This window comes from Penicillium waksmanii, assembly GCF_028829765.1.
Source record: "Penicillium waksmanii strain IBT 27052 chromosome Unknown utg000002l:1.0-3326099.0:1.0-3328782.0, whole genome shotgun sequence".
Classification (NCBI taxonomy): domain Eukaryota; kingdom Fungi; phylum Ascomycota; class Eurotiomycetes; order Eurotiales; family Aspergillaceae; genus Penicillium; species Penicillium waksmanii.
This window is the reverse complement of record NW_026643249.1, coordinates 759,327-774,146: the sequence shown is the minus strand read 5'-3', so window position 1 is coordinate 774,146 and position 14,820 is coordinate 759,327. Positions and strand designations below refer to the sequence as shown.

The following is a 14,820-nucleotide window of genomic DNA, read 5'->3' as shown; positions in this document are numbered from 1 at the left end:
GACATTTATGCGGCGGCAGCAGCGGCAGCGGCGGCGGCCACGTTCTGCATGCCAATGGTCGGCTGGACGCCGACACGTTCCTTGGCAAGCAGATCGACCAGCATGGGGCTGGGGCGGCTGTCACGCTGAGGGTACAGACCGGCCTGGCTGTGCTTGTACTTGAGCACGCTATCGAGGTAGATGTCGAAGAGGTAGGAGGAGTCGAGGGGACCGCCTTTGGCCTCGGGGTGGAACTGGGTGCTGAAGATGGGACGAGACTTGTGAATCATGCCTTCGTTGCTAGCATCGTTCAGGTTGGTGAAGTACGGCTTCCAGTCCGAGGGCAGGGTGGAAGCGTCAACAGCATAACCGTGGTTCTGGCTGGTGATGTGGCAGCGACCAGTGCTCAGGTCCAGGGCCGGGATGTTGTGAGCGCGGTTACCGTACTTGAGCTTGATGGTGCTAGCACCGGCGGCCAGAGCCAGTAGCTGGTGACCCAGGCAGATACCGAAGATGGGGACCTGGGATGACTCCATCAGGCGCTGCAGGTGGAAGACAGTGTCCTGGCAGTGGGTAGGGTCACCAGGGCCGTTGGAGATGAAGACACCATCGAAGTGGTGGGCCACCTTGTGGATGGGGTAGTCGAAGGGGAAGACGGTGACACTAGAGCCACGGCCAACCAGACTCCGCAGGATATTCTCTTTGACACCGCAGTCGATCACAGCAACGTGCGAGGTGGGATCGGGAGCGCTGATGTGGAAAGGCTGCTTGGTGCTGACCTGACGCACCAGGTGGATCTGTTCGGGATCGGTGAAAGCCTCGTCCTCGTTGGCGTCGTACTCCTCGCCAACAGTGATCTTGGCCAGGACGAACCCTGCTCACGCAGATAGGTGACGATGGCACGAGTGTCGACACCAGAGATGGCGGGAACACCCTCACGGGCACACCACTCACCCAGACTCTCAACGGCAGTCCAGTGGCTGTACTGCTCGGCGACATCGGCGACGACAACACCGGCCGCCTGCAGGTTGGGGGATTCGAAGTACTTGAGAAGGCCATTGACGTCCTTCTCAGCCGAGGGAACACCGTAGTTACCGATGAGAGGCTGAGTGAAGACCAGAATCTGGCCGCGGTAGGAGGGATCGGTCAGAGACTCGGGGTATCCGACCAGAGAGGTGGTGAAGACGGCCTCGCCGGAGATGTTGGAGCGAGCACCGAACGACTTGCCGGTGAACATGGGGCCATCACGAATGGTGAAGGTAGCAGGCTCCATGGCAGCCCGCTGGCGAACAGTAGCCATAAAGCGAGCCTGGACGGGCGTCTTCATAGAGGCGAAGGCGCCGGCCCGGGCAGGCATGGCCTTAAAGAGGTTGGTGAACATTTTTTGATTGTAGAGAGAAGAATTGAACGAGTTTTATGGGTAGTCAATTCAGTTCTTTGAGGATTTCCAAAGGTGGTCCGAGATATAGTCCTGAGCAAGGGTGTTGTGTTAGTTGGATTGTACTCGGAGCAACCATGGATGAACCGTGGGAAGGGACAACAACATACCTGGGAGGTGAAGATTGAGGGTGCCAAACACATAAGCGCGACTGAAGGTATAGCAGTCAAAGAAGAGGGGGGTTGGGAAGAAAAGTTCAGGTCGACATGAGTGGAGTTTTAGAGTTGGCTTGGAGAGGAAGATGGAAACTGGAGAGGAGAAAGAAGTTGGGGGAAGAAAGAAAATTGAACGCTTGACTCAGTGCGGGCACGTGCCTCACCGACTCCGGCGTGGCCAATCAGAAGAGCGGGCCGATATCGGTTGGTGCCGGCTGAGTCATCGCATACTCAGGTCACCAATGACATTTCACCAATTGCGATGTACATCTGTATGCACATGCGTGGTACACGGTACTCCGTAAGTAGCTACAGTACATATGCACTAACTAACTCAATTAAGAATTTGAGCAAAAAACTGATCTGTGGTTGCAGGTACAACTGCAGCTGCATTGCTGTGCAGTTGCACACCGCCAGTAGAAGTGGCTGGCTGCCTCAGGTGACCCGCCGGCTCTTTACCTACGCAGTATCGTACTCCGTACTCTGCACTCCGCGTAGCTGTTTGCAAACTGCCTCGACTCGGTGTATTTTGAATGTCGTGTCACGTCTAGAACGGTGCATTTCTCAATAATACGGTGCCTTTAAATACCACTTCCCAGAGATATAATTTCGGCCCGGGCATCGTGCAGAACCCGACAGAACGCATTGCTAAACGCAATTACCTTGATCTCACTAGTGGCCGCCGGAAAGATAGCGAAGGACAACAAACCCACTTTTACCCACATTTCTGCTCACCGCGAGATAGCTGACAGCCATTGAGGGTCCAGCGAGACAATTGGGTGAGGTAATGTGACGCCATGATCGTCTACCGCTATCTCATCGTGGGTCTGGCAATCCCCGCCCCAGCAGTCAGTCGGGCTACGAGTACCCAGCAGCCTCTCGACAAACCCGAATGTGATGGATCAGGTCTGGTCGACCCCGATGGGCATGACCCCTGCAGCGGCGATGGACTCATTAATGACCCTGGTCATTCGGGCCACCGCGAGGGCTTCCAGTTCGAGAACCCTTCCACCCATTGTCGCTTTGTATCACAGATGCACATATGGGATGCCTTCAAGGACCTCGAGAAAGACATGAGTAAACTATTCACACTGATCAACAAGGATGTCAAATTTACTGTGGTCGGCCATCACCCTATCGCTGGACGGTATCATGACCTGCTGCATTTCTATGTGAACGCCCTGCGTCGGGTGAGCGTGCTCTTCTATGACCACGCCGACAAGTTCGAGATCCACCCCAAGGCCATTCACGGCGGGTGCAATAGTGCTTGGTCGGTCGAGGAGATTCAGTTCAAGGGGGTGATGAACTCTGGTAGGTGTGGTGCGGTGTGGTGTGCACTGGTCTGCACTCCAGGCTGATTGTGTTGCAGGTGATCAATTCGATATTGTCAATGTATGGGTGACTAGGTGGGATCATAACAAACAGATGGTCGAAATCCGCACGTATATTGATGCACCACGCATTACGGAGGCACTACACAAGAACGAGATCTGGTGGAATGGGACGAGCGAGCGAGATAACCTGCAGTATATGCCTGGCCCGGCAGGGATGCCGAATCTCGAAGAGCTAGCGGATCTCATGGGCTACCCCGACGGACGTAGATATAATGAAAATGAGCTGAGATGAGGGCCAAAATGAATTTGAATCATACTAGTATCAGTATTGGAATGTCGATGAGTTGTGTATCCATCCCGTGTATCTCTGTAGCACCACAACAATTTGAACTCCGCCCAAGCCGACGCCGACAACATCTCCCCGGACTCTTGAGTCTTGGCGATCCTCCCACTTTCTCCATCAAAGCAATGGCCGACTCCAACTCCAAGCTGCGCAAACGCTCTCGCGCGGCCTGTCTTTTATGCCAGTCACGGAAGAGAAAATGCTCAGGCGATCGGCCATGCACAACTTGCACTCAGCTTGACACCCCATGCCAATTTAACCCCACACCCCGCAAGAAGCACAGTAGCGCGTATCGGACCAGTCTGTCTGCGCCGGAGGAGCGACAGCAGCAACCTGAGAGCTGGCCAAAGACACGGACACGGCCCGATCCTGCGAGTATTGGAGCTGGTACTTCGGATAGCGCCATATCACCCGCCTCCTACACTCATCTCAATGGCCCCCAGTCTAATGACTCCCGACCGGATGACCTCAAACCCCAACCTGCCAGTCAGTCCTTAGAGGCAAACTCCGGGGCTTCATTTGTCCGCAAGCTTGGGCTGCGTATAGATCCTGCTCGTGCACCGCGACTCCATCTATTTGCATGGAATGTCGGCGAGAGAAAGAAATCGCCGGATCACGCATTGTCCGGGACGGCGGCGTCAATCACCAAAATCCTGTCACAGGCCCAGATGCTGGGGTTGGCAGCTATTTACTTTGAAAAAGTCCACCCGTGCTATGCATTTCTGAACAGAGAGACCTTGCTATCACGTATAGTGCGGCATTGGGCAAATAAAACATCCGCGGAATCAGATCCGGCCTTTGAAACTGTGCTCTGTGGCATTGCAGCCCTCGCCTATCTCTTCTCACAGCGCGAGATTATGGATATTGAGATCAAACTCGCTGAAGACGCACGTCTTTTTCTTGAAAAGTCCGTCCTATGCGGCAAACCACCTTCAATCGACACAATAACAGCCTGGGTCCTACGCACAGCCTACCTCCGAATGACAGCCTCCCCACATGCTGCATGGATGGCTAGTTGCACATTGATGCATCTAATCGAAGCAGCAGGCTTACACCTCGAAGCCTCAGACCTAGAGACGACCACGGAACTTGGAACTTCATCCACCGGAAACCACACTAACCAGAACAGCATCTACACATCACCCAATTCCGACCTCGACACTCGTCGACGCCTCTTCGGCATGGCACGCCACCTAAACACCTGGATCTCCTTCGACCTAGGCCGTTCTCGCGTTGTCCTCCACGGCGCCACATCCCAGCCCCCAACCCAAGCACAAACATCGTCAGGAGCAGGAACAGACCTCTTCCACCTCCTCCCACTCTCCGAGTCCCTAGACCCAACAGGCCCCTCACCACAAGATCTCCCCGAACTCGAAAAAGCCCTAACCTCCGTCCTGAGCCCTATCTACACCGAACCATCCCTAATCCTAGTTCAATGCAATCTAATGCTCTGCATCTACCGGCGCGCCAGAGCCCTCAACCCCTACGCTCCCCTCCGCGCAGATCTACAAGACCGCATCCTCGCCCTCGCGAGTCGCGCGCTCACTGCAGCACGGAAAATGGTCGCCGCCTCGTGCCCCTGGCATCAGGTTGCCAATGTTCCGTTCCAGGTCGTCTGCACGCTTTTGGCGATTGATAATCGCGCGGCGTTGGGGTTGCTGTCGGATGCGATGATGACGTTGAGGGAGGTTCAGGCTGCGTATGATACGGGTGTTATGCGCGAAGCTTATTCGACGGCTTATTTGCTTGTTGCGTTGCATCAGCGTAGAAAGGAGGATGATACGAGGGCGTTGGCGGAGGTTTTGAGGGCTAATGCCTCTGCTGCTGGGGATGTGTCGGGCACTGCTGGTTATGGGGTTGGAGGTGGGATTGGCTATGATGCTACGAATGGCCATGGTAACACCCATGCGAGGGGTAATACGCTGGCTGGGGCTTCGTTACAGCAGGATGTGCGTCCGGAAGGACAAATTACACAGCAGATACAGCTTCAGCAGGATGCGGCGGATGCGGACCTTTCTTGGTTGGGCGATTTGATGATTGACATGCCTTCCTTACAGAACTTTGATTTGGAACAGTTCCTCGGGACTACTGTGCCGTGGCCGCTTCCTGAGATGGGGATTTAGGCAGGTCTACGTGTGACTTGGCGTGTCAAGGATGGATCCTGTATATATTAGTGATTGGTTGGCTATTTGTATCTATGCTCATGTCTGATGATATCGATCCGAACGCCATGTCGTAAATGTGCTATGATGAGAAGCTGATATCTGACGCTTGAAGAAAAAGAAAGGTAGAAATAGAAAGGAAGAAGGGAAGGGTTTATTCCTTCTTCTCATGCGTCTCGGGCCGCTTCACCTCGTTAGCCCCGAGACCACTCTCCCACATGACACGAGCCAAGCGCCAGATTATCCATAAGAAACCAAGAACAATGGCGACACTTGTTCCCAGCTCGATGTTCCGAGCCTGGAAGAGACCTTCGCCATCTTTCAGCTTTAGCACAGGGACATCCAATTCCTCAATGAGATGTTGCGATGCAGGATGGAGCTGATAGAATATCGTCCGCGGCCCGAAGTGATTATCGTAGCCTAAATTGGTTCGGTCAAAGGGGTTTTTACCCGTCTGCCCCTCTTCTTCCGTGCTGCACGCCCAAAACACGACGGGCCAGGGCACGGCTGCCGATCGATATCCAGACTCTGAAGGGTCGAGATATCGGAGGTGCATAGGGATCGTTGAAGTCCAGTTTGATGAGGGATCAGCACTATCACCGGAGGGCGTCGCGAGCTCGAGGAGCCAATTCGAGCCCCAGCGATCTACGGCCCACTCTGGCGCTTCAAGGTCTGTTTCACCGGAAAATGCACGCACAGCGACGAGATTGTGTTCTTGATGGAAAAGAGGGTCATTCGTGCCAACTTGATATTGATCAATGAACACTGAGGATGGGAGGGTGAGATATGTGTGCAGTGCACATGTGGAGTCTTTGGGTGCGGGGGGTGGTTTTAAAGCAGAGTGCGGGATGGAGATTGACATCTCTGGATGAAGCCCTGTTGGCTGGGAGAACGAGATGCTGTATGTGTCGGCTTCGGCGAGCGAGTGATGACGCGAAGGGAAGTAGAACATCGTCGGCACTGCGTAAATTAGTCTTGCTAGCTTATGCATATGGAAGGTTGGCACATACTGAGCTTTTTATCTTCTCCAATGCTGCCTAATAACCCGCCTGCCTTGAGCTCATCAGGGGTAGCTCCAGGCTCGACTCCTAGAAGGCCGATCTCAATCTTGTCATCCGCAGCAAGCTTTCCAATGTCTTCGATCCAGCCACCAGTAGGAGCGGAGCTCCAGAACCCCGATATAGCTAAAGTATGCGATGTGCTGTCATAGTCAACATCGACGGAATCGGCCGTGAGAAGAGTGTCGGCATGAGAATGGCATTTTGAACCGCCCTGGCGTTGATGACAGATTGTGCGCCGAATGAAGCCGACTAGGGTTTGGAGAGAGGGGAGGCGCGTGTAGTACTGGAGGGAGGTCGATGTCGCAAATTGCGTCGAACGAAGTGGGGGCGTGGTGAAAGTCTTCTATAGGAGGAGATTAGAGTTATTCCCGCATTTGCCAACCCAGTATCCTGGAGTATGGCAGAAGTAAAGAGGGCAATTTACCTCGGGGCTCGTGCAGTCTACCCCGTTTCGATCCTCCTCATCCGCCCCGAACACGGTGCGGAGCACTGAGCATAGCGCGTCGCTGTTCGGTACCCAGTCAGCTTGGTCTTAAATTTATCGGCGGTGTATTAAGCTCAACTCACGAAGGCTGATCAGAAACCAGAGGGGTATAATGCACATGGAGACCGGGCGAGACTCTGCTGGAGAAGGGCGCGATGGCGTCGAAGGGCTCCTCCGCCGCCCAGCGGAGGTGAAGCTCATGAGAACTTTCGAGAGCAGTCCGGAGCTGTGCAACAATAGAGAGAAAACGTGTTAGCCATCCATATCATGGTAAAGCTCGAGCGTCCTGCCTCACCTCCTCGGGAAGGTCGTCGAGACCCAGTGTGATGCGATCATGGCGCGCGGCGTCCAGGTCGCGAATGGCGAGGTTTCTAGATGATAGAACTGCCTGATCTGGCTCGAACGGGGCGCCCAAGGGCTGAATAAGGGTGATTCTCCGTTTCATGGTGGCTATTGAGGGAGGGAAGGGTGTGGAGTGGAAGTGTTCGAGACGGAGATGGGGGTAGGAGTAGCTAGAAGCCGGAGTGGGAGCTACCGCTATCGACTCGGCGATAAGCCAGGGCCCGCACCTGCCCCGATTCTGCGTGAGATGGGGCTCTGGTGCAACTACAGCAAAATACAGCAGAATACACCAATAGGCCAACAAGTCTGCACACGCTATAATACTAGTAGCGTTTTAATAACGCTGATTCATGGTATCTTCCATTCTGACACTGCGGGCCCGAATTGTCAGTACGCCCACGGGTGATCATACCGGCATTGAATGACTACTAGTGCAGACCAAGATACAGACTCGGATATATGAATGAGGATATGATAAATAGATTGAGAATATATATATTGAATGATAAAAGTAGAGGCACCTTTTGACTCCCAAATAGTGTGAAATCGTTGCACGTCATAACCTCCCATTAAAGAACGCTGAAAACGCCAGTTATATGCTAAGTGATAATTGTAAAACAGTCGGGCTTTTAGGGCAATACGTCCCGCAGAATGTCTTTGGTGGCAGGTGGAAGAGTGGTAGGGAACTTGACATTAACGTGGACAACGAGATCGCCTCGTTCGCCGGGCTTCGAGGAGATCACCATGCCGAGGCCGGGGTAGTGTTCCTGGTGGCCGGGTTGTGTTGGGCCGGGCTTGGAAACCCGAATGGATTTTCCATCGATAGTCTGAACGATTCGTTCCCAGCCGGTTAAGGCCTCCTTCAAGGTGAGATCGACGTTGACAATGAGATTGTCGCCGGAGCGTGTGAAAATTTCATGTTTTTGCTGTAAATCGTTAGTCAGAATATCTCCTTCAGATGTTAGAAAACGGGCATCACATACCTCCTTTACAATCAGATGCATATCCTGGTGACCACCTTCCTCTGAGTCGCCAAAGTTCTTGTACTTGATCTTTGATCCACTGCGCAGACCTGGCTTGATCTTGGCTTCTAAGATAACTTCGCGGGAACTGAGCTTGCCACTGGAATCGAAGGTCTTGCTCCGAGTCTTTACCTTCTTAGTGGCGCCATGGAAGAGCTCCTCGAGGGAGACAGGTAGGTCCTTCTCGATGATGGTAGGTTCAGGCGTAGGAGCGCGCTTCTTCTGCGGGAATCCTCCCTTAGGGCGGCGGAATCCGCCGCCACCCAGGCCGCCATTCAACATCGAGAATAGGTCATCATCATCAAAGCCACCCTTGCCACCGCCGGTGCCACCTTTGGCGAACTCGCGGAAGATGTCGTCTGCATTACTGAAGCTGAACCCATCGGCGCCACCGCCACCGGTTGAGAAGTGGAATGTTCGGCTACCACCACCGCCGGGCATGCCGCCAAAATTGAATCCTCCAGGCATGCCACCAGGGCCAGCGCCAGGGCCGCCTCCACCACCACCCGGTGAGGGCGGAGGACCGCCGCGGAGGAGATACTCAAGACCGTATTGGTTGTACACCTGGCGCTTCTCGGGGTCGGACAGAACTTCGTAGGCCTGTGAGACCTCTGTAGATGATTGTTAGTTTGTGTTGCATGTAGAAGTACTAGTGCGGGGTACCGGTTGATACCTTCAACCAGACTAAAGAGAGTACATACCTTTGAACTTTTCAGCCGCCTCGGGATTGTCTTTATTCTTGTCAGGGTGATATTTCAAGGCTGCCTTGCGATAAGCCTTCTTAATTTCGTCTTGTGTAGCATCGGGTTTGATGCTCAAGGCATCATATAGCTTGGTTTCGGCCACCATGTTGTTGTTGTGGATGGTATGGAATTGAGTTTGTGCAGGAAAGGCGAGACGAAGTCAGCGCGGGCGACTCAAAGCTTCTGAGCTTAAAAGCAGGGTGCTCGAAGAGGGAGGGGAAAGAATATCGTGACCAGTAGCCTCTCGAACGTTGTAGAAAGTCCGAGTGGTAGGGTCGAGATATGAGTTGGGATGGGAAGATGACAGAAAGAGGAGAGTCACGAGGGGAGAGAGGAATGTATAGTAGTCGTTCAAAGGGTGGAAGAAAGTGCAGAAAGAAGGTGAAACGGGAAAAGCCTGGGACACAGCTGAACAACTGGACTGAACTTGGAATCGTCGGGGCCCTTCGAGAGAGTGAATGACGTATGAGTTGTTTCACCGCCCCGGTCATGTGGAAGCTTCCAGAAGGATCGAATGGATATACGAGTACTCTTGGATAGACCTCGTGAATATCAGATGATCATATTAAGGGCAAGTAACAAGTTTGTTGAAATAAACCCTCAATCTCAGAGTAGCCAACTTTTCCTAGCCACCAGTTTCTCCCTCGTGAGGCTGTGGCCACTTTCATGCGTTCGCTGGGTAACGACCCAATGACCCCAACTTCCATCTCGGGCTACCCGCGGCCCCACTTATTTTTGGCAGCCCGAAGTATAAACGTTCCAACCCAAAATTCCCCGAATTCCATGGGTAGTTCAAGTTCGAAAAAAAAAGGAAGAAAAAAAAATGCCGCACTCCAAGTCTTAGAAAAGAACAGGATTTGATCAGTGGGGATGGGAATCTATGCTATGCCTGCCCGGTATTTCTCAACGCAGCCGGAAATACCCTAGCCAGATACGCCGCAACATCCTCCTCCCTTCTCTCCAAAATTGCAACTCGTATCTAAATCCGGGACAATCCAATAGTTCAAATGAAATCCTGAAAGACCCACTGGTCGCTTCACCCGATGCACAGAGTGCTTGATGTCCGAAACAAGTCTTCTCAAGACATGACCAGCCAGCACAAGAAATTCTCCCGGCTGGCAATGCACTGGGATAAAGTTGGCGGTCTTTTCAACTGCCGTGGCGGATAAACTGCCTGTCGTATTGCTAAGATCTGCGACTTCTAGGCCGGCATGTGAGTCTTGGAAGTTGAATAGCATGGTTGTTGGGTCGATATGAGGAGGAACACGGAGAGGGTTGGTATCGTTGATGCCTTCAAAGGAGTAATAGTATGGAGCGAAGAAGGAATTGCGCTTGCTGTGAATAGAGCTTAATGAGTGGGGAAGGTTGATAGAAGAGGATAGAATATCGAGTAGATTGAATTGGATGCGGTTGCATTCCTTTTTTCACATTCTGATTAGATGCGTGGACTGTATACCAAAATCAAAACGGAGGGAGAAGCACAAACTTCATGTAATAATCTCGAAGCATCGAGCAATTTTTTACCTGGTTCAGACCATGTACCTTTCAACTCATAAACTCCATGTTGAAACTCCATAGTCTCGTCTAGATGAGGCTCATCGCGGATTTTTTCACTTCCAAACGGAACAAATCTCGACGCTGTCATTGCGCCCGAATTTGAGAAATCGGCAACCTTTTCTTCAAGACTTCTTTCAAAGAAGCCCCAGGCCTATCAATCTCCCATAATCAGCTGTCTTATACTAGAAGCACGGAAATTGGGCTAGCCACTAACCTTGCTAAAGCAGTTGTCTATGAGGTCCTGTGAAATACCATGGTCCCGAAGCCGACAAGCTCCATAATAATCTAGAGCTTTGACCAATTTCATACCAGCCAAATCCCCAGTATCTTCATCATTGTGCAGAAGCTCAGCATAGCTCACTGATGGAATCTGACAAGAATCCATTTTTTTTTGGTTTCAATTGACTGTGTATCGTGCATAAGAATTGTTGAATGTACACAAGTGCTCCGAGTCACGAAATAGTAAAATAATTGAGAAATCCTTTGTGTAACGATAACTCATTGACACGTCACATATTCTACTCGGAAATAAAGGAACTCCTTGATTGCGCCCAAATTAGCAGCACCAATACCTAGCGGTGTGGCCGCTGCTATGATAACATCTATGTCATGCATACTGCTCGCTTCCGTTGAAAGTACTTGGAGGCTGCCTCAGGCACAGACGCCCTGTCAGTTAACGTAATTCCCAAGCGAATCGCGCACCCAAGCGAGCCGCGCAGCTGAATACACATAGTAAATGCGATAAATTACAACTTTCTATCTCAACAACCACGTCTATTTTAGTACCCATATTGAATTATTATATTCTAGGTAGTAATACTAGTGCACTGGTGAGATACATAAAAAGGAAGATTCGGTGTGGTAGAGATATATAAATTTGTTTCTGAAAGGTCTAAATTACAGCGTATTATATGGTAACGTTCTAAATTGACGATTTAAATCGCCTAGATTTTAGACATGTTGTTTTCTTTGCTGATAAAAGACCATACTTCAATATTCAAGTAAAAATGATTTGTGGTTGTTGAGATAGAAAGTTGTAATTTATCGCATTTACTATGTGTATTCAGCTGCGCGGCTCGCTTGGGTGCGCGATTCGCTTGGGAATTACGTTAAATACCAGAAATCAGGCCAGCTCTTAGGGCTCATCAATACAAGCAGCCCCAAACAAATCGTAGACCGACGCCCTAAGGCTCCTGCGAAGGCTGGTCAGAGTTTGGGCATTTTCATGTCTGCCATTGTCAATTTTTATCGGTCGAGAACAGTGACTTTGGCTTGGGATACCGAATTAATATTAGAGCGTGGGAGCAATTGAAATTGATCGTCTCAGTGAATGGAAATGGGGTGTTCCCAAAAAAGTTGAGATACACTAGTAGTATCTACTTGTAGCTTGTCGACGACATGTTAGCTATCTACAATACGAATATGCGTAGGATACAACGATATCGATGAGATTCTAAGACAGTCTAAAAAGCAAAGTTTCATTTAAGAAGAATCTATCAATAGCCCGCCGAAGAATTTCATGATTTATGCACTCCTCGTGCCTATCAAATCAGCCGAGCGGTCATGCCGTCGTGAATTGAACAAAGTATCTCTGGCGAATTTGGGCCGGATCGTAAACGACCCATTCGTTGTGCCGATGATGACCATAGCCGGCTGTGACGAGCATGGATTTAGGATCAATCTTCGATTTAGACCTTCCGCTAGGGGTATCAGGCATTTGGACACCTGCGAGGCTTGAATTCACAGCTCCAGCATCGCACCATTTGTTGAAGTCAGTCTTTCCTGCGGCAAAATATGAAATATGGCCCTGGTTATGCATTGCTTTTATATCACCAAGCGGCGCAACGTTGCATGGCTGTGGCTTCTTGCCTACTTCAACCTCACATATAAGCATGCAAGAATCGGGATCACCAGGCACGTATCGACAGAACTCAGCCGATTTGGAAGAAACGTCAGCGAAATAAATACCTCTCATTGGGGATTCTGGGGTAACTCGTGTTTGAGCATCCGACCGCAGTCCTTGGCTCAAGATTCCAATCCAGTTAACTGCGCTACTTCCGTGAAATAATAAGCGCCGGTCACCAACGAGGGTGCTGTGTGATTTTTGGTACTGCTGAAAACGTTCCTTCTCCCCCTCTCGTTTGATTTTGAAGATGTTGACCGGCTAGAAATATACCATCGAGTCAGAAGGTATACGCTAGTGGGATGATCTGAGCCCTCAGACATATAAGGACATACCTGGACAGAAAATCCGTGTGCGGAGGGTACTGAGCTAGTAATCAGATAGCTTGCGAGAGCCTTGTACTCTGCAGTACCAGCTTTCACTATTTCAGACATTAGTGGCGTTGAAATAATCAATCGTGACAGAAAGCTAACCAGGTGTCATGCTCGCCAGACCGAGCCCTCGATAAGCGCGATTGAGAATTTGATTCTTTGAAACCTTGGTCGAGTTTTCCATTAGATCAAGGGCAAAAGATAAATTGTTCAAAAGCCCGAGGGCGGCCCGCTCTCGCTTCACCCAATTCTTGTCTTTTGAGCGGGCTGGTAAATCCCATTTGGGCGGAGCATCAAGGTCGCTGTGCCACATTAGTGCTAGGTAGCTTTTACCGAGGATAGATAGAAGCTTGGCACGGGTGTCGTCGCTTCTCTGAAACTTATCAAGTGTCATCTCGCTGATTCTCTCCAAGAGTGACTGCGCAGCACGTAAAGTGACTCGGACCCGCCAGGGCTGTCTAGTCAGTCTACCACCTGAAACATTTTTGATTGATGCTTCAATGTGTGCTTTTTGGTCATGGTCAAATATCACACCCAATACTTCATATACCGCGGAAGGAAGCTGGGTGGTGCTGAGGTCCAGACTGTCTTTCCCGTCCCCTGGAAAGAAGGTATCCTCCATTTCAACATCTTCAAATATGCGGGGCACAAAAACGTATTTTCCTTCTTTAGGGTCATCCCAGCGATTTTCCCAGGAAAGACCAGTTTTGTCCTGGAAGTATCTCTCAAATTTAGCATGAGGAGATTTTGAATCTTGTGTCGTGCCCATGCCGTGAGCCCCAAAGTGGAAATCCTTCGTCTTCAAATTGTAGAGAAGCTGCAAGCGTTCCATATCAGGTATGTAGGCTGTAACGGCTCCCTTTGAATTTACAGATGAACTGTCCTTGATCAGTATAGCATCCCAGATCAAGTTGTTCTCATCCAGCCAGACGACAAGATCGGTTTCTGTCAAGCTGTTAGTTTTACGCAACCTCGGAATTATAGATCACTAGAGCAAGCTTACTAGGGCCAACGTGGTCATCATCAATGACCGCGTTAAGCTCTTGCTCTTTCTCGTTGATTTTCTCGTGGGTCTTCGGATAGGCCTTTACAAGGGGTTTCTCGTGGGGTATCTCGGAGGCTTTTGCGGCAGGCTTTGCAGGAGGCTTTGCAGGGGGTTTCTCTTGTGATTTTTCGGGAGTCTTCTTCTCGACCTTAGTATTGTCGATCTCTTTCTTTACCGAGGGCTTCTCTGAAGCCTTGCTTCGTTTCTTTTGAAAAGGAATTCTAAGCAAAAACTTCTTAGTCGCTAGCAGCATTTCTTTCTCAACAGACTGGAAAAACCAGTCCTGACTGACGATTTGCAGGTCTTCCGTTACCGACGCTTCTTGGACTATGTACAGAGATCTAATGAGTATTTTAACCGATCATAGTACCTCAGGCTGGGAACAAACGCACCTTTTTTGAACTCGAGGTCCACGGCTCGTTGCGATGCGACTAGATGCGTGCAAGCGGCGATGTCAAGATCCTCAAACTTTCCTCCATACCGCTCCGTTAGGCGCTGGACGTCGCCTGTACTCAGAATATTAGTAACAACCAAGAGGATGTCTTACCTTAAACCGATATATACTACTTACTATGGACAAAACCGTTGGAAAGATGGCCACTCACCGCAATGGTTAGATTGGCCAGGAAGGGCACGGGTGAAGTCATGATGGTAAGATTGCTGGTCACACCTGGGGGAAGAAATGAGAAATGGTAACTAAGGATCCATACTGGGGCTCTCCTTAAATAGACTAGTTCGATAATGCCGTCTTCATGGATTTACATTACAAACATTTCATTGTGGGCAATAACATCATTGATGCTCATTGTAATTGAAAGACTGGGTATTTGAGCATGAATAGAATATTTCATCAAGAGCAAACATCCCCATGAAAGCAAACG

At 50.5% G+C, this 14,820-nt stretch overlaps 6 protein-coding genes across 6 annotated transcripts; 2 read left to right on the top strand and 4 right to left on the bottom strand.

Moving 5' to 3' along the window:
- Positions 1-5: 5 nt before the first annotated feature.
- cpa1 (carbamoyl-phosphate synthase (glutamine-hydrolyzing) CPA1) lies at positions 6-1,360 on the bottom strand (the record flags this gene model as incomplete). The annotated part of the gene is made up of 2 exons (XM_057261182.1): positions 6-853; positions 934-1,360. The coding sequence occupies 2 exons, from the start codon at positions 1,358-1,360 to the stop codon at positions 6-8; spliced, it is 1,275 nt and encodes a 424-aa protein (XP_057126114.1).
- Positions 1,361-2,369: 1,009 nt separating this feature from the next.
- N7481_001962 (uncharacterized protein) lies at positions 2,370-3,198 on the top strand (the record flags this gene model as incomplete). The annotated part of the gene is made up of 2 exons (XM_057261181.1): positions 2,370-2,883; positions 2,942-3,198. 2 exons carry the CDS (start codon positions 2,370-2,372, stop codon positions 3,196-3,198), a joined length of 771 nt encoding a protein of 256 aa, XP_057126113.1.
- A 176-nt stretch (positions 3,199-3,374) lies between these two features.
- Positions 3,375-5,372, top strand: N7481_001961 (putative C6 transcription factor; the record flags this gene model as incomplete). Its single annotated transcript, XM_057261180.1, has 1 exon — positions 3,375-5,372. The coding sequence occupies one exon, from the start codon at positions 3,375-3,377 to the stop codon at positions 5,370-5,372; it is 1,998 nt and encodes a 665-aa protein (XP_057126112.1).
- Positions 5,373-5,565: 193 nt separating this feature from the next.
- On the bottom strand, positions 5,566-7,401 carry N7481_001960 (uncharacterized protein; the record flags this gene model as incomplete). The annotated part of the gene is made up of 5 exons (XM_057261179.1): positions 5,566-6,371; positions 6,422-6,815; positions 6,897-6,978; positions 7,040-7,182; positions 7,252-7,401. The coding sequence occupies 5 exons, from the start codon at positions 7,399-7,401 to the stop codon at positions 5,566-5,568; spliced, it is 1,575 nt and encodes a 524-aa protein (XP_057126111.1).
- A 526-nt stretch (positions 7,402-7,927) lies between these two features.
- Positions 7,928-9,169, bottom strand: N7481_001959 (putative DnaJ domain protein Psi; the record flags this gene model as incomplete). The annotated part of the gene is made up of 3 exons (XM_057261178.1): positions 7,928-8,224; positions 8,282-8,931; positions 9,022-9,169. The coding sequence occupies 3 exons, from the start codon at positions 9,167-9,169 to the stop codon at positions 7,928-7,930; spliced, it is 1,095 nt and encodes a 364-aa protein (XP_057126110.1).
- Positions 9,170-12,181: 3,012 nt separating this feature from the next.
- On the bottom strand, positions 12,182-14,586 carry N7481_001958 (putative poly(ADP)-ribose polymerase PARP; the record flags this gene model as incomplete). Its single annotated transcript, XM_057261177.1, has 6 exons — positions 12,182-12,784; positions 12,859-12,944; positions 12,997-13,839; positions 13,898-14,266; positions 14,332-14,445; positions 14,511-14,586. 6 exons carry the CDS (start codon positions 14,584-14,586, stop codon positions 12,182-12,184), a joined length of 2,091 nt encoding a protein of 696 aa, XP_057126109.1.
- Positions 14,587-14,820: the final 234 nt, after the last annotated feature.